Below are 17,415 nucleotides of genomic sequence, written 5' to 3'. Positions count from 1 at the left end.
AGTGTGTACTACAGGCAGCCAGCCATCCTGTCAACTGGGTTCTGCCCAGGAGGCCCTGGCTTCAGCAGTTTAGCCAATCAGAGCACAGGCAGTAGGCAGGGCTTAAACCAGTACCCTTCCCAGCTCTCCTGCTGCCTGTATTTCATGCAAGCTAAAAATTACTCCATGTAGTCTGACTTTCTGGGCCCAGGGAGAGAGTGTTGTGAGCCCTATACATGACCGGTTTCTCTAGCTTTGTTTGGATTGAAACTGGGAGCTTTTTTGAACCTCCTCACCGGTGAGAGGTGACTATAGGGATTTCCCTTTTTTTTTAGCTCTCTATTTATTCTTTCATCACATCGGTGGATAGGATGATAGCAGCACAGCTTCTGGCCTACTACTTCACTGAGTTGAAGGATGACAAAGTCAAAAAGGTGAGTGCCCTGTAGGAACGTATCTACATCGAGCAGAGCCCTTATTACCTACCTCCCAAAAATAGGACAGCTTTGTGGCACAGAGCTCAGGGCCATGTGACAAGTGACACAATCTGAAGCCCTAGGCTTATTGACTGTCTTGAAGCTGGTAGATTCACTCTGACTAGTCAGAGTTACATTTCCCTGTCTCATGATAGCATGCAGCAGCATCTACAGTGCCGGTCAGGGCATCTTGTTTGTAACACTGCAATGTCCTTGAAACCAGGATGTAGCCTGCCCTGAGCAGTGGGCCCTGGGTTTTTCCATGTCTGTTATGACTGAATGTGTATGGTGTGTTTAGCTCTAACCTTGTGAGGGGGCAGGTCAGGAGCATCTACCACTACCCGCCTACTGAGTTAGGTTTCAGCCTCCAAATGACATTGCGCCCATCCGCTTCCTGGAGGCCCTTGCTGTAATAATTTCACTCTATCATTGTTGAGAGAGAAAGGAATGCAAACATTGAGAATGCGCATGTTGAAAATGCCCTATACCTCCTTTCCTGGATGTTGTAGGACTACTGGCTAGGGTGTGTTAGTGGCAAATGTGCCTAAATAAAAGCTAGCAAGGACATACTGTAGCTGGCAATCCTTGTGGTAAATGCAATATCACTAGATTAAAGCCAGCAAGTATTAGGAAGTATCAAACATCTTTAGGTTTCTCTGGCAAAGCCATGTTAACAATTTACCACAGAGAGGTACAGGTTATTCATTCTCTGAAGGTTATTTGTGTGGATATCTGAGAAGTGCTACAGCATGACTTGTAGTGCTAATGAAAGGAACATTCAGTTTCAAATTGTTAGGCTCAACTAGTTTTTTGTAATAGGCCTAAACAGCAATGAAAATATGTATCTGCTTTTACTTGTTTGGTGAACTGCAAATGTATTCCCCCTCCTAAATTGAGTAGTGTTCAGAAAAAGTTTACAATCTGTGAAATATGATCAGGTGTACACAGGGATAATGAATGTCATATGGGCATCACATAGTTTGTGTGTGTTTGTACTCACTAATTTAAATGATTTATATGTCAGTCAATTAGGCCCATGGTGGCCAAGACATTACACACATTTCCTGTTTTAACCATTTCATTAGCCTTGAGACTAGGCTGATGAAATTTGGTAATAAGTATTGTACAAAAATGTAGTTTTATTTATTGTCTGAAAATATTTATTGTGTAGTAAGTATTGTCTTCACCTGTCCTTTGTCAATATATTTACACATAGGACATATAATAACGCTGTAGATACAACTAACTCTGTAGGGAATGCTATTGGATTTACTTAAAATTGCCCCCTGTTGAATTGGCTCACCTTCTTAAGTTCAGAACACTGTTTGAAAGTTTAACCTGATAACCAGATGTAACATGGGTGTGTTTCTCTAGCCACTGGAGTATGCCTAACAAAGTATTTCGATATTTCAATGTTTTTTTAACTACCACAGCACACCTCTCAATAAAGGAGAGGGGATATGTCAACTTAATTATCACTGGTCACTGTAGACAGACAGCACGGTTTCCAGTCATCATATTGTTTCCTGTTCCTGAATATGTAGAACGGGGGTGTGGCCTATCAGCACGTCCACACATTCTTTATGACTGCTATTTACATATGGTGTGTTTGTTCATTTATTATAACAATGCAGACTGTATGTACTGTATGCCAGTCACCGTGACTTGCTTTTTATGTTTCCTGCATTGGAATCATAAAGTTTGTACAGCTAGTGCTAACTCAATAATTTTATAGCTCACAAAAATTCCTTTCAGTTTTATTCCTCTAACATACAGAAGACCTGTACTATCTAGTTCTTTACTGGAATGTCTCGAGGTAGCTCAATTAGCAACGGTTGTTGAAATTGTTAAAAGGTTTAAAATACAATTCTGATAAATGCAACAGTTGGACAATTTTTTTGTTGTTGTTGAAAATCCATCATATATTGATGGAATTATAGCAAACATATATATATATATATATATATATATATATATATATATATATATATATATATAATATAAACAAACCATACAACTCTATGCACAAGGACTACTTTTAACAATTTACACTGAACATTTTACAAAACACTTTGACTCGAAGAACAGTGCAGATGTAAAGTTTGGTAACAGAATGACGGTAAAATCTCCCTCAGTTCTTTATGTGACCAACTTTTCTAAATATCTACTCTGAATTAAGATTCAAAGATGTCTGCAGAAAGAATGGGTGTCAGCTATGATATGAAACCTTGAATTTGGTTATTGAACTACATTAAGTGAAGTGGATTAACACCTGATTATGGTATGATGGTAACAGTATGACATCATGGGTCCCTGATCTGTACTAAACAGAAATGCAGAATTATGAATCTCATTCTCTTCAGGGTGATGTATCCTGAATAGGTACACAAAGGTAGAAAAATGTAATATCTTGGGTATTATTCTACACTGGCTATTATTGTAATGAGCTCTGCCCCCAAACAAGACCAAATTTGGTTTGAATCTGTTCCAATCATAGATGTCTGTTTCACAAGTTTGGACATCACAGTACAGCACAGTAAAGCACAGTAGAGCACTGTACAGTACAGTACAGCACAGCAAAGTAGTAGAGAGAGTAGAGTACAGTTCAGTAAGGTACAATATAGTATAGTACAGCAGATTAGAGTACAGTATGTAGAGTACAGTTCAGTACAGTAAATTATACTGTACTCTACTCTAGTGTGCTGTACTGTACTGTACTAAACTCTACTCATGTACTGACCAGGGATTTAGTGCTGCCGGAGCGTCGCTCCGCCACTTCTCAAATTGCTGCTGTTTACTAAAGTTAGATAAAAGCTGAATCAATGTCTCTAAAGTCACATTATGTTTTATTAATATTCTACATAACAGAACCGAATAGCATAGTATAATGTTACTGTTAGACCAAAAACACCACCTAATTTCTTATGAGATTTTAGCATGATTAGCTCAGTGGTCTATTTTTTTTTATCTCACGCGGCAAAAATTCAACAGCGGCCAAAATTCAACAGCGTGCGAGCCACAGCGCCACTACGCAAAACATGTGTTTTGATTGAACAAAATACAGTTAAGGCCTATGCTATTTGTTACCACCATCTGCTCTAATTCGCTTAGGAAACCATCTACACTGTAGTCCTACATAATTCAAGAAGATCTAAATGCATATTCCCATTAAACTGATTGAGATCAAATGACTGGCATGTAGATGCAGTTTGGATGTTTCACCGGTAAAACAAGAAGAAGTATTATTCACGATGGACTGAGTTGGGAGGGCAAAACTGAAAACTAGCTGTTATTGGCAGAAAGGTTTGGAACTCTCTTTCTTATTGGTCAGAGAGCTGTCTTTTCAAACAGCTCTCTCAGTATTATTCCAACCTCATAGTGTGGAAATATATATAAAACACAGGAAAATCATGTTTTTCACTGCACTGGGCTATTAACAAGCTCTTATTTAGCTCTTATTTCATGTGTAAAAATATTACACTGCTCTGAAAACTCACCAAACTATTCCTGAGATATTTACTTATTAAAAACTATTTGAATATCAAACTCACAAAAATTATAATTACACAATTACACACACTTACCATAAAACGTGCTAATTGTGATGATAATTGTGAAAGTAGCCATTTTGAAGAACCAGAAAGAAAAAAAATATCAAGGTGACACCCACACGTGATATCATTGAAAAGCCCAGAATGTCCTCTCAAAGGTACAACAGGACCTAACACAATGGCATGTATGTGTAACCGGTGTGAAATGGCTAGCTAGTTAGCGGTGCGCGCTAGTAGCATTTCAATCGGTGACGTCACTCGCTCTGAGACCTTGAAGTAGTTGTTTCCCTTGCTCTGCAAGGGCCGCGGCTTTTGTGGAGCGATGGGTAACGGTGCTTCGAGGGTGACTGTTGTCAATGTGTGCAGAGGGTCCCTGGTTCAAGCCCAGGTAGGGGCGAGGAGAGGGACGGAAGCAACACTGTTACATATGGCCTTAGAGATATGGACCAAAAACTAATGTCCGTTAGAGAGGACAAAAATGAATTGCTTGGACTCTGTCATCAAATGAACTCTGCCTTCATTCCCCTGGACAGATGTGGAAAGGCTTTAGAACAGCTCATTCTCCCAAGATTAAGGCTCTGAGGTGTGGCCTTCATCATGATACTGACTGGGTCCAGTATTACAAAGGACAGCTGAATCACTACTAGTAGATGTTTTGTAACTGTTAGTGTCTTTTAGAGCCCATTGTGTTCCCTCTCAAGGAGAAGTAGATAGATCATATAATCCTAATGTTATCAATTATGAATTAATTACTCCCTGGATTCATCTGAAGAAGCTGGTTGTGAATGATCAATGATGATGATGTGTTGGTGTCTTTCAGATCGATAAGTACCTGTACGCCATGCGTTTCTCTGACGAGACGCTAGTGGACATCATGAAGCGATTCAGGAGGGAGCTGGGGAATGGGCTGGGTCGGGACACCAACCCCACAGCAACCGTCAAGATGCTGCCCACCTTCGTCAGGTCCATTCCTGATGGATCAGGTGAGTATGGATACTCCAACCGGATACTCAGAGGACGAAGAGTTGTCGGAAATCTATACCTGGTTCTTTATTTTTTAAGGACAAGATGTAATATCTTGTTAAAGATTTGTACAGTAGCCAATGGGTGAAAAAACAGAAACAGTGCCACTTGACCAACTGGTTTCTGCCTGACACCTGGATTGGCTAGAGGAATTACAGTCACAATAGAAATAAAAGGGTCTGGGCCCATATCCACAAAGCATCTCAGAAAAGGTCCTAGGAATCCTGTTAAACCCTGTTTTAAGAATTTAAAAAAACTCCCAGCTCAGAGTAGGTTTTAGGATGACGTTAAGACACTGCCCAGACAAACTGAGCCAGGAGTAAAAACAACTCATAAAAGTTTCTCAGCTGGTAATCACAACAGTTTGAGTTACCGCAAAGGAAAGATAGTGATGACGCTCAATGACATTGTTGCAAATGATGGGTAATAGCCAATCGTGATGAGGCATCGCCAGCTGTAAACTCTATAGAATGCTTCAGACAACCACGGTGAATGTGACGGTACATCAAACAGTGGCGATTTTAGCATGTCAATCTTGGTGGGGCAAACTCAACCATAAAAAAAAAAATTTGCTTGCCAACAAAGTCACGACACAACACTAAACAATACATTAAATGCACTATAATATTGACAAACAGTGGCCACAAACTGCCGTGGATTCTGCAGTGATGTAGTGTCCCCATGAGTGACAGAACAGATGCATTTTGGAGCTGCCTTACTCAAAGAAAGAGATCAAGTTTTTATGCTACTTTATTAACTCAATGATTTTTTACATTGTTTGCTAAACTGATATGTGAAACGAAGTAATGCCAGAATTACATGCAAAACAGGCCTTAACAAAAACAGGTGGGGCTCTGACATCAAATGTTACAATCGTAAAATAGTTGATATAATTTTCGCCTGACATGATCACTCTGCCTGCTCTTAATTATTGTCTAATATGTTGCCTTTTCTTGCATTTTTTAATAAATTCTGATATTTTGAATAATGTGATAGGCATATTCCACTGAATCAGTATGATGGTTGTTAAGAGCGACATTTTGATAATGTTTACCGTTATATCAACACACTCACTTCCGTTCAACAACTCTAAATCGCTTTTGGCACAGTAGGCATCAAGTCACTTGCCGATAATGTTGCAGAAAAGGTTTGGAAGGTTTAGGCTATTATTAATCACCGAACACATAGCCCCTAAATGCTGTCAATTGCCCAACTTATAGGCATGCCCAATTTAGGGATATTTTTTAACAACGTGATATTGCGCTCCAAAGGGATAACTTGAAATAACATGATGTAGGTTAATAGAATAATCGAAAGAAAAATATGTGATTATTTATTAGCCTAGTGGTTATAAGTATTTAGGCATATCATGTGAATTAGGCCTCATGTAAAATCATTTTCAAAAGCGCAAGAGATACCTACTGTTGCATGTAAATGTAGATTATTTATCAGTTGATCATAGGCTGTATAAATATCAAAACATAATTTCAACTCCAAAGCAATTGCCTGTCTATAGCGCAGGAACCACTGACTCGCTGCCTTTTGCTATTATCAAGACACCTGCTGGTAACTCTTATTAACTGGTTAGGACAGCTCATGTGGCCTCCTAAATATATCTTGACTAAGTGGGACTCTTATGAGTAAATGGCTTCATGCGTAACTTTTATTTTGACCCATCAGAGTAGGAGTAAAATGTCTCTATTCTCAGCACTTACAATTTTCTACTCTGAGACGCTTTGTGGATATGGGCCCTGATAGCCCTATTTGGTAAAAGACCAAGTCCATATTATGGCAAGAACAGCTCAAATAAGCTAAGAGAAACGACAGTCCATCATTACATTAAGACATGAAGGTCAGTCAATACGGAACATTTCAAGAAATTTTACAGTTTCTTCAAGTGCAGTTGCAAAAACCATCAAGCGCTATGATGAAACTGGCTCTCATGAGGACCACCACAGGAATGGAAGACCCAGAGTTACCTCTGCTGCAGAGGATAAGTTCATTACAGTTACCAACCTCAGAAATTGCAGCCCAAATAAATACTTCACAGAGTTAAAGTAACAGACACATCTCAACATCAACTGTTCAGAGGAGACTGTGTGAATCAGGCCTTCATGGTCGATTGCTGCAAAGAAACCACTACTAAAGGACACCAATAAGAAGAAGGGACTTGCTTGGGCCAAGAGACACGAGCAATGGACATTAGATCGGTGGAAATTTGGTTCCAACCGCCGTGTCTTTGTGAGACGCGGTTTGGGTGAACGGATGATCTCCGCATGTGTATTACCCACCGTAAAGCGTGGAGGTGTTATGGTGTGGGGGTGCTTTGCTGGTGACACTGTCTGTGATTTATTTAGAATTCAAGGCACACTTAACCAGCATGGCTACCACAGCATTCTGCAGCGATACGCCATCCCATCTGGTTTGGGCTTAGTGGGACTATCATTTGTTTTTCAACAGGACAATGACCCAACACACCTCCAGGCTGTGTAAGGGCTATTTTACCAAGAAGGAGAGTGATGGAATGATGCATCAGATGAGCTGGCCTCCACAATCCCCCGACCTCAACCAAATTGAGATGGTTTGGGATGAGTCGGACCGCAGAGTGAAGGAAAAGCAGCCAACAAGAGCTCAGCATATGTGGGAACTCCTTCAAGACTGTTGGAAAAGCATTTCAGGTGAAGCTGGTTGAGAGAATGCCAAGAGTGTGCAAAGCTGTCATCAAGGCAAAGGGTGGCTATTCGAAGAATCTCAAATATAAAATATATTATGATTTGTTTAACACTTTTTTGGTTACTACATGATTCCATATGTGTCATTTCATAGTTTTGTTGTCTTCACTATTATTCTACAATGTAGAAAATAGTAAAAATAAAGAAAAACCCTTGAATGAGTAGGTGTTCTAAAACTTTTGACCGGTAGCGTACATTTCATTATACCAATATGAAAGGACAAAATCTCATCAATCTCACCTCATCAGTTCTCCTATGATCTTTCAGGCAGTTCAATATGAGTTGGCGGCACTCGCCAACATTCAGATCAAACCCTTTTAATTAAAAAAAATATATGTCCCTGATACAGCAATCTGGATTCATGAAAGATTTCATCATATTGTGTCCATTACTTATTAACTTTGCTAGAATGTGGTGACAACTGTTGTCAATCTACAGTAGCAGCAGAAGATTGATCATTCACTTTTTGATTGACTAACTTGAAAATGAAGCATAAGTTTTACAGCTAATTTCCTGCAATTCTACCCATTTTCCTATGGGGCATAGAGAAAATCTTGCAGTTTAGAAGCAAGTTTTCTGCAGTTCTACACATATTTCCATGTGGCTGAGAGAAAACGTAACAATTTTATAATACATTTCATGCAATTCTACTCATTTTGCCCTGGGGCAGAGAGAAAAAAATGCAGTTTTAAAGCTAATTACCTGCTATTCTATACATTATGTTATGACTTATGCCATGTTAATATGATATCTGAGTGAGATTGACTAACAAAATCAATGGGGGCCCCCTGGAGGTCAGGACCCCTGGGCATGTGCCCTGCGTGCAGGTTCGGTATTCGGCCATGATTCCTACAAGTTTACATATCTGGCTAAACTAACTACCAATCTAAAAATTGTAAGCTGAGATGGAACATTTTGTGACTGTCAGTGGCTGACATAACAAGAGAAAAACTGCTGATGCAAATTTCTAAATTGCACCTGGTGTATTATACTGTTCTTACTCTCAATAGTAAATTGAGACCCCGACTGAGTTCCTAAATGTAAAAAATATATATATATGTTTTGGGGTCCGCGGCCCCCTAAGCGACCGCTTATGTTGCTTATACCTGGAACTGGCCCTGAATCTGCCTTTGCTGCAGCAGGTGAGCATTCTTTATTCTTGCCCTCCAGGACCCTATCAAAAACCTGTGGTTACATCACAGATTACACATAATCCCACCTCCAGATTTTCACAGACATTCAGTGCCTGATTCTACCATCTTTAATCAGTAGAACGGCTATGTGTTGCTGACAGGGTTGGAACCCGGGTCTCCTGTTCCACAGGACTGTGTTAACCCATTGACCTAAAGCCTATAGGCATTATCTTGGAGAGCTATGCGTGAGCGTGGTTTACCGAACCAACATAGTTACATGTACTCTGAATTTGCTTAACGGTTCATACAAAAATCACTGCCAACTGAGCACTACAGATATAGGATCTTAATTTTAGCCAGTTTGCTACAGCAGGACATTAATCCTGCAGCAACAGGAAATGTGGATTATAATTAATGGACATTTTTGTATGGATTGATACGTTTTTTTATTAGGGCAAATCAAGTCTGAAAATTCAAAGTGGAAATTCACATAACCAAAAGAGTGACCAAATTCCCAAATCAAATCAAATCAAATTTTATTGGTCACATGCGCCGAATACAACAGGTGCAGACATTACAGTGAAATGCTTACTTACAGCCCTTAACCAACAGTGCATTTATTTTTTAACAAAAAAGTAAGTGTTGAGAAAAAAAGAGCAGAAGTAAAATAAAATAACAGTAGGGAGGGTATATATACAGGGGGGTACCGGTGCAGAGTCAATGTGCGGGGGCACCGGCTAGTTGAGGTAGTTGAAGTAATATGTACATGTGGGTAGAGTTAAAGTGACTATGCATAAATAATTAACAGAGTAGCAGCAGCGTAAAATGATGGGGTGGGGGGGCAGTGCAAATAGTCCGGGTAGCCATGATTAGCTGTTCAGGAGTCTTATGGCTTGGGGGTAGAAGCTGTTGAGAAGTCTTTTGGACCTAGACTTGGCACTCCGGTACCGCTTGCCATGCGGTAGCAGAGAGAACAGTCTATGACTAGGGTGGCTGGAGTCTTTGACAATTTTGAGGGCCTTCCTCTGACACCGCCTGGTATAGAGGTCCTGGATGGCAGGAAGCTTGGCCCCAGTGATGTACTGGGCCGTACGCACTACCCTCTGTAGTGCCTTGCGGTCGGAGGCCAAGCAGTTGCCATACCAGGCGGTGATGCAACCAGTCAGGATGCTCTCGATGGTGCAGCTATAGATTTTTTTGAGGATCTGAGGACCCATGCCAAATCTTTTCAGTCTCCTGAGGGGGAATAGGCTTTGTCGTGCCCTCTTCACGACTGTCTTGGTGTGTTTGGACCATGATAGTTCGTTGGTGATGTGGACACCAAGGAACTTGAAGCTCTCAACCTGTTCCACTACAGCCCCGTCGATGAGAATGGGGGCGTGCTCAGTCCTCTTTTTTTTCCTGTAGTCCACAATCATCTCCTTTGTCTTGGTCACGTTGAGGGAGAGGTTGTTATCCTGGCACCACACGGCCAGGTCTCTGACCTCCTCCCTATAGGCTGTCTCATCGTTGTCGGTGATCAGGCCTACCACTGTTGTGTCGTCGGCAAACTTAATGATGGTGTTGGAGTCGTGCCTGGCCATGCAGTCATGGGTGAACAGGGAGTACAGGAGGGGACTGAGCACGCACCCCTGAAGGGCCCCCGTGTTGAGGATCAGTGTGGCAGATGTGTTGTTACCTACCCTTACCACCTGGGGGCGGCCCGTCAGGAAGTCCAGGATCCAGTTGCAGAGGGAGGTGTTTAGTCCCAGGATACTTAGCTTAGTGATGAGCTTTGAGGGCACTATGGTGTTGAATGCTGAGCTGTAGTCAATGAATAGCATTCTCACGTAGGTGTTCCTCTTGTCCAGGTGGGAAAGGGCAGTGTGGAGTGCAATAGAGATTGCATCATCTGTGGATCTGTTGGGGCGGTATGCAAATTGGAGTGGGTCTAGGATTTCTGGGATAATGCTGTTGATGTGAGCCATGACCAGCCTTTCAAAGCACTTCATGGCTACAGACGTCAGTGCTACGGGTCGCTAACTATAAAATTAAGATCCTGTATGACTATCAGCCATGTTTTTCAAGGTCAGTGACATGATACTGTATCCTGATGATCTTTTAGCTAAACAAGCATCACTATGAAAGTCTTGATTCCTGTTTAACAACACAGTAATAACTTCTGAAATCACCCTGTACCAAGATTGAAATTATAGTTAGCTACATAGTACACTGCGAAGATGGTTGAGAGCCTGCAGTGGCCTTGCATTCTTGAGCAGGAATCCTCCCCTTGGCATCCCTTCAATGATTTATTCCATAAGGAAATCTTGAAGGGAGTGGAGAATAAGATTTAAAAATATGATTTTTACTAGGCTATCTATACTTTCATGTGATTTTCAACCTCTTCATTTTAAGGAATACGATACTAATAAAGATAGGCATTGTAAATAAACTGACAAGAGCCCATACAGTGCACAGAGTATGGTTTATTTAGTGGTCTTTAAGACTCCTACTGTTACTGTGAAAAGTATCATCCAGGCCGCTGATTTCTGCTCTCATTCACACCAGGGCCACAGTGAGAGAATGCAATAAGGCCAAGCAATAACCCGGACGTCCCTGCTCTGCCCTCACACAGATGTCAAGGCTCCACTATCTACTAAGGTCACATAATGCAAGGGTGTCAAACTCATTCCATGGAGGGCCAAGTGTTTGCTGGTTTTTCCTTTTTCCTTTCAATTAAGACCTAGACAACCAGGTGAGGGGAGTTCCTTACTAATTAGTCACTTTAATTCATCAATCAAGTCCAAGGGAGGAGTGAAAACCCACAGACACTCTGCATTTCGTGGAATGAGTTTGACACGTGACATAATGTCTGGCTCTTACAGTACTCCTAACAGAGTGGTTCTAACACAAAACCTTATTAGGTCATGTTTACATCTTACGGTCATCCTGCCATTGGATGATATTGTGGTTGATTGGTTCAATGATTTGGATTTGTTTGTCATGTGTTCCTGATATGTTCAAATTATAATTGTCCTTGAGTATTGGCATAGGCCTACTGTGCACCCTAAACCCTCCATTCCTATTGTAAAACTGCTGCATTAGCTAACCGCATGCTGCTTTGTATGTGTTCTTCAATTCTAAGTTTGATTAGAAGGAGCAATGTGAACTGGAGCAATGAAAGTGTCCGCCAGGCACTGGTTAAATATTTGTTCATTTATTAACAAGCAAGCAGTGGAGGAAGTCTAATGGGTTTTTGACATACTGTTGCTACGCTACACTGATGTTGTGTGCAATTGTGTAGAGCAATCACAACCTAATTAATCAACTACCGGTAGGCTAAAACAGCATCTATTAACATCCTATCAGGAAAGTGCAATTCAGTGGCGAGTGGTCGGTGAAGCTTTCTGACTTTCTCCCATCAGAAGACCAATTTGGCATAGTTCGAATAATAGCAGATAGCCAACTAGCAATGATATGTTCTTGTTGTCAGGTGACAGCAGTAGGGCAAATGAGGTTGATAATCTGTCTGCACTCAGTGTTTTAGTATCAGGATTAGATGTAAAAAAAAAAAAAAAAGCATATCATCAGACCATCACTTTGAAGTAAATCAGAGCAAAAGTGAAATAAATCACACTGTGAGTGTGTTAGCTAATGACGTAAGAGATTATATGCAGTAGGCCTTTACGGTTCATTGTTTGCATTCCCTCTTTTTTTTTATTTTACTTTTCAGTTCCTTTGGTTTACAAAAGATAAGTTGTCATGACCATAAAACTACTACTGCTTTAATTGTAACATGTTCTCAAGACAGTGTGAAACTGTCTTTCCCGGTAGAGTGGATTTTTGGCAAGAGCCAGGAGCTTTTGACAAAATTACATCTGATATACTATTGCATGGCAATGCCAAGGGTAGTCAGCCCAGACATGACAATCATTGGGCAACACAAAGATTTGAGTTACTGAGTACTGTTACATGCACACAATAATGTGATTATTGTGGATAGTCAGATTAATGTAATAGCTTAATTAAAACGTTTACATGCTTTACAAGAAGAACGATTTCCCTAATAATCCTGTTTACATTGACACATCTGAAATCAGGCTACCTAGTTTTCAAGTTTTAATGTCACATGCACAAGTACAATGAAATGCCTTTCTTGCAAACTCAAAACCCAACAATGCAATAATCAATAACAATGTAATACTAGAAAAAACATGAGAAATAAGAAGAAATATGAAGAACACAATAAGTAAGTAGGTCAGTTCCAATACCATATACTGGAGTGATGGAGGTAGACATGTATATGGGTAAGGTTACTAGGCAACAGGATATAAGATAAACAGAGTAGAAGCAGCTTGTATGTGAGTGGGTGTACGTGTGTGTAGAGTCAGTATAAATGTACAGTGCATTCGGAAAGTATTAAGACCCCGTTTGTTACAGTACATTTTGTTACGTTACATTTTGTTACGTTACAGCCTTATTCTAAAATTAATGAAATAAATACATTTCCTCATTAATCTACACACAATAACCCATAATGACAAAGCAAAAACAGGTTTTTTGACATTTTTGCAAATTGATAAAGAAGAAAACCCTGAAATATTACATTTACATAAGTATTCAGACCCTTTACTCAGTACTTTGTTGAAGCACCTTTGGCAGCGATTACAGCCTCAAGTCTTCTTGGGTATGACGCTACAAGCTTCGCACACCTGTATTTAGGGAGTTTCTCCCATTCTTCTCTGCAGATCCTCTCAAGCTGTCAGGTTGGATGGGGAGCATCGCTGCACAGCTATTTTCAGGTCCCTCCAGAGATGTTTGATCTGGTTCAAGTCCGGGCTCTGGCTGGGGCTCTCAAGGACATTCAGAGACTTGTCCCGAAGCCACTCCTGCGTTGTCTTGGCTGTGTGCTTAGGGTTGGTGTCCTGTTGGAAGGTGAACCTTCGCCCCAGTCTGAGGTCCTGAGCGCTCTGGAGCAGGTTTTCATCAAGGAGCTCTCTGTACTTTTCTCCGTTCATCTTTCCCTCGATCCTGACTAGTCTCTCAGTCCTTGCCGCTTTAAAACATCCCCACAGCATGATGTTGCCACCACCATGCTTCACCGTAGGGATGGTGCCAGGTTTCCTCCAGACGTGACGCTTGGCATTCAGGCCAAAGAGTTCAATCTTGGTTTCATCAGACCAAAGTTTCTCATGGTCTCAGAGTCTTTAGGTTCCTTTTGGCAAACTCCAAGCGGGCTGTCATGTGCCTTTTACTGAGGAGTGGCTTCCGTCTGGCCATTCTACTATAAAGGCCTGATTGGTGGAGTGCTGCAGAGATGGTTGTCCTTCTGGAAGGTTATCCCATTTAAGAATGATGGCCACTGTGTTCTTGGTGACCTTCAATGCTGCATACATTTTTGGGGCCCCTTCCCCAGATCTGATCCTCGACACAATCCTGTTTTGGAGCTCTACGGACAATTCCTTTGACCTCATGGCTTGGTTTTTGCTCTGACATGCACTGTCAACTGTGGGACCTTATATAGACAGGTGTGTGCCTTTCCAAATCATGTCCAATCAATTGAATTTACCACAGGTGGACTCCAATCAATTTGTAGAAACATCTCAAGGATAATCAATGTAAACAGGATGCACCTGAACTCAATTTCGAGTCTCATAGCAAAGAGTCTGAATACTTATGTAAATAAGTTGATTATGTTTTTTGTTTTTGTTTTATACATTTGCAAAAAATTCTAAAAACCTTTTTTCACTTTGTAATTATGGGGTATTGTGTGTAGATTGATGAGGAAAACAAATAATTTAATCCATTTTAGAATAAGGCTGTAACGTAACAAAATGTGGAAAAAGTCAAGGGGCCTGAATCATTTCCGAATCCACTGTATGTGCATATTATGTGTGAATGAGCAGATGATGGAGTGAGTGTGTGTGTGAGTGTGTAGGGCCCTGTGAGTGTGCATAGATACGGTGCAAAAATAAAATATCAATAAAGATACAAGGTTAACTCAGACAGTCTATGTATCTATTTTGTTAGCTATTTATCAGTGTTATTGTCTGGGGATAGAAGCTGTTCAAGAGCCTGTTGGTGTCAGACTTGATTCACCAGTACCACTTGCCATGCGGAAGCAGAGAGAATAGTCCATAGCTTGGGTGGTTGGAGTCTTTAACGATTTTCCTGGGCCTTCCTTCCACACCGCCTGATATAGATGTCCTGGATGTACTGGGCTGTCTGCACCACCCTCTGTAGCGCCATGCGATTGAGGGCGGTGCTATTGCCATTCCAGGCAGTGATGCAGCCAGTCAAGATGCTCTCAATGGTACAGTAGTAGAACTTCTTGAGGATTTGAGGGCCCATGCCAAACTTTTTCAACCTCCTGGGGCTATCGCGCCTTCTTCACGACTGTGCATGTGTGTTTGGACCATTTTAAGCCTTTAGTGATTTGGACACCGAGGAACTTGAAGCTCTCGACCTGCTCCACTGCAGACCCGTAGATGTGGATGGGGGCATACTCGCCCCCCCATTTCCTGTAGTCCATGATCAGCTCCTTGGTCTTACTGACGTTGAGGGAGAGGTTGTTGTTCTGGCACCACACTGCCAGGTCACTGACCTCCCTCTGTAGGCTGACTCATCGTTGCCGGTGATTAGGCTTACCACGTCGTGTCGTCAGCAAACTTGATGATGGTGTTGGAGTCATGCGTGGCCACGCAGTCGTTGGTGAACAGGGAGTACAGGTGGGGACAAAGCACACACCCCTGTGGGGCCCCTGTGTTGATGGTCAGCATGGCGGAGGTGATGTTGCCTACCCTCACCACCAGGGGTCGGCCCGTCAGGAAGTCCAGGATCCAATTGCAGAGGGAGATGTTCAGATCCAGAGTCCTAAGCTTGGTGATGAGCTTGGAGGGGACAATGGTGTTGAACGCTGAGCTATAGTCAATGAACAGCATTCTCACATACCTGAGTTCGGACATATGTATGTCTGATCCAAGATGGCGTAGCAGTGCGGTCGTGTACTCTGTAGTGTGTCCGTGAAAATAGCCATTTTTTTGTTTTTTTGTCTCTTTCGTATATATTTCTCAATCACACTTTCATCCTTCAACTAAATATACTTTCCTGCAACCCGCCTCACCCAATGTGGAACGGATTCTATTATTTATTTGACCTTTTTATCCAGAACCTCCAGTTGAAACTAGCCAGCTAGCCAGCTAACTAGCTAACTAGCTACTTGCTATTAGCCACCATTAGCGGTTTTCACCATTGTCCGTGGCCTGCACAACCTACCAGCCAGCTCTAGCCTGGACTATTATTGGCCAGTCTGCACTGTCTGCACAGCGCGCTATCGACCAAGAACATATCGGATATTCTGCCGGAATCACTGAATCACTGGACCTTAACACCGGATCATCGCAACTAGCTAGCTGCAACTGAATGGATGTTGTTGGCTAATCACCACCGCCCCCGAAGCAAGCACCAGTTAGCCTTGAGCTAGCCTCGAGCCAGACCCATCTCCCGGCTATCTACCTCTCTGTCAACCGGACGGGACCTCCTAGTGTCGACACGGAGCCCCGCCGATCCATCACGACTGGTCTGCCGACGTAATCGTCTGATGTGGTTTCAACAGGCTTCCCGTTGCGACGACCATGAAGATCCATCTGCTAGCCCCGGCCTGCTAGCACACGCAATCAACAGCCGTGCTTCCTGCTCGCATGTGCTGTAGCAGCCATTCGAACTGCTCCCGGTCTCACCTATTGCTATTCACTGGACCTTATGATCACTCAGCTGCACAGCTGATGCCTGCTGGACTATTCCTTTACAAGGTACCCCCTCCTGTTTATCTGTCCTGTTTATCTGTTTAGCCTCAGCCCAAACTTTCGTCGCCATTACCAGTTGTTGTCTTAGCTCTCTGGAATAACACCTGTGATTGCTTTATGCCTCTTGCCCATGTCAATATGCCTTGCCTATCGCTGTTCCGGTTAGTTCTTAGTATACAATTTCACTGTAGAGCCCCCAGTCCCGCTCAACCAGCCTCAGAGAGCTCCTTTGTCGCACCCCCATACACGCGGAGACCTGCTCAATCAGTACCTCCAGTGATGCTATCTCGTTCATCGTTACCCAACGCTTAAGTTTACCTCCACTGTACTCATATCCTTCCATATCCTTGTCTGTACATAATGCCCTGAATCTATTCTACAACGCCCGGAAATCTGCCCCTTTTATTCTCTGTACCCAACGCACTAGAAGACCAGTTCTTAAAGCCTTTAGCCGTATCCTTATTCTACTCCTCCTCTGTTCCTCTGGTGATGTAGAGGTTAACCCAGGCCCTGTAGCCCCCAATATCACTCCTACTCCCCAGGCGCTATCACTTGTTGACTTCTGTAACCGTAAAAGCCTTGGTATTTTGCATGTTAACATCAGAAGCCTCCTCCCTAAGTTTTAGTTACTCACTGCGTTAGCACACTCCGCCAACCCTGATGTTCTAACAGTGTCTGAATCCTGGCTTAGGAAGACCACCAAAAACTCTGACATTTCCATCCCCAACTACAACATT

At 42.1% G+C, this 17,415-nt stretch overlaps 1 protein-coding gene across 1 annotated transcript in view; it reads left to right on the top strand.

The window, feature by feature from the left end:
* The first annotated feature begins 330 nt into the window (after positions 1–330).
* hk1 (hexokinase 1) overlaps positions 331–17,415 on the top strand; it is a 44,992-nt gene continuing 27,907 nt past the window's right edge. The window contains exons 1-2 of the mRNA XM_084171002.1: positions 331–413; positions 4,827–4,989. Coding sequence (XP_084027128.1) covers positions 351–413; positions 4,827–4,989 — 226 coding nt within the window. The 5' untranslated portion in view covers positions 331–350. The remainder of the gene's footprint in view (positions 414–4,826; positions 4,990–17,415) is intronic.

The sequence above is a fragment of the Coregonus lavaretus genome (genome assembly GCF_964263955.1).
Source record: "Coregonus lavaretus genome assembly, chromosome: 1".
NCBI lineage: Eukaryota > Metazoa > Chordata > Actinopteri > Salmoniformes > Salmonidae > Coregonus > Coregonus lavaretus.
The sequence above is the reverse complement of the archived record's forward strand: the minus strand, read 5'-3'. Positions and strand labels throughout refer to the sequence as shown.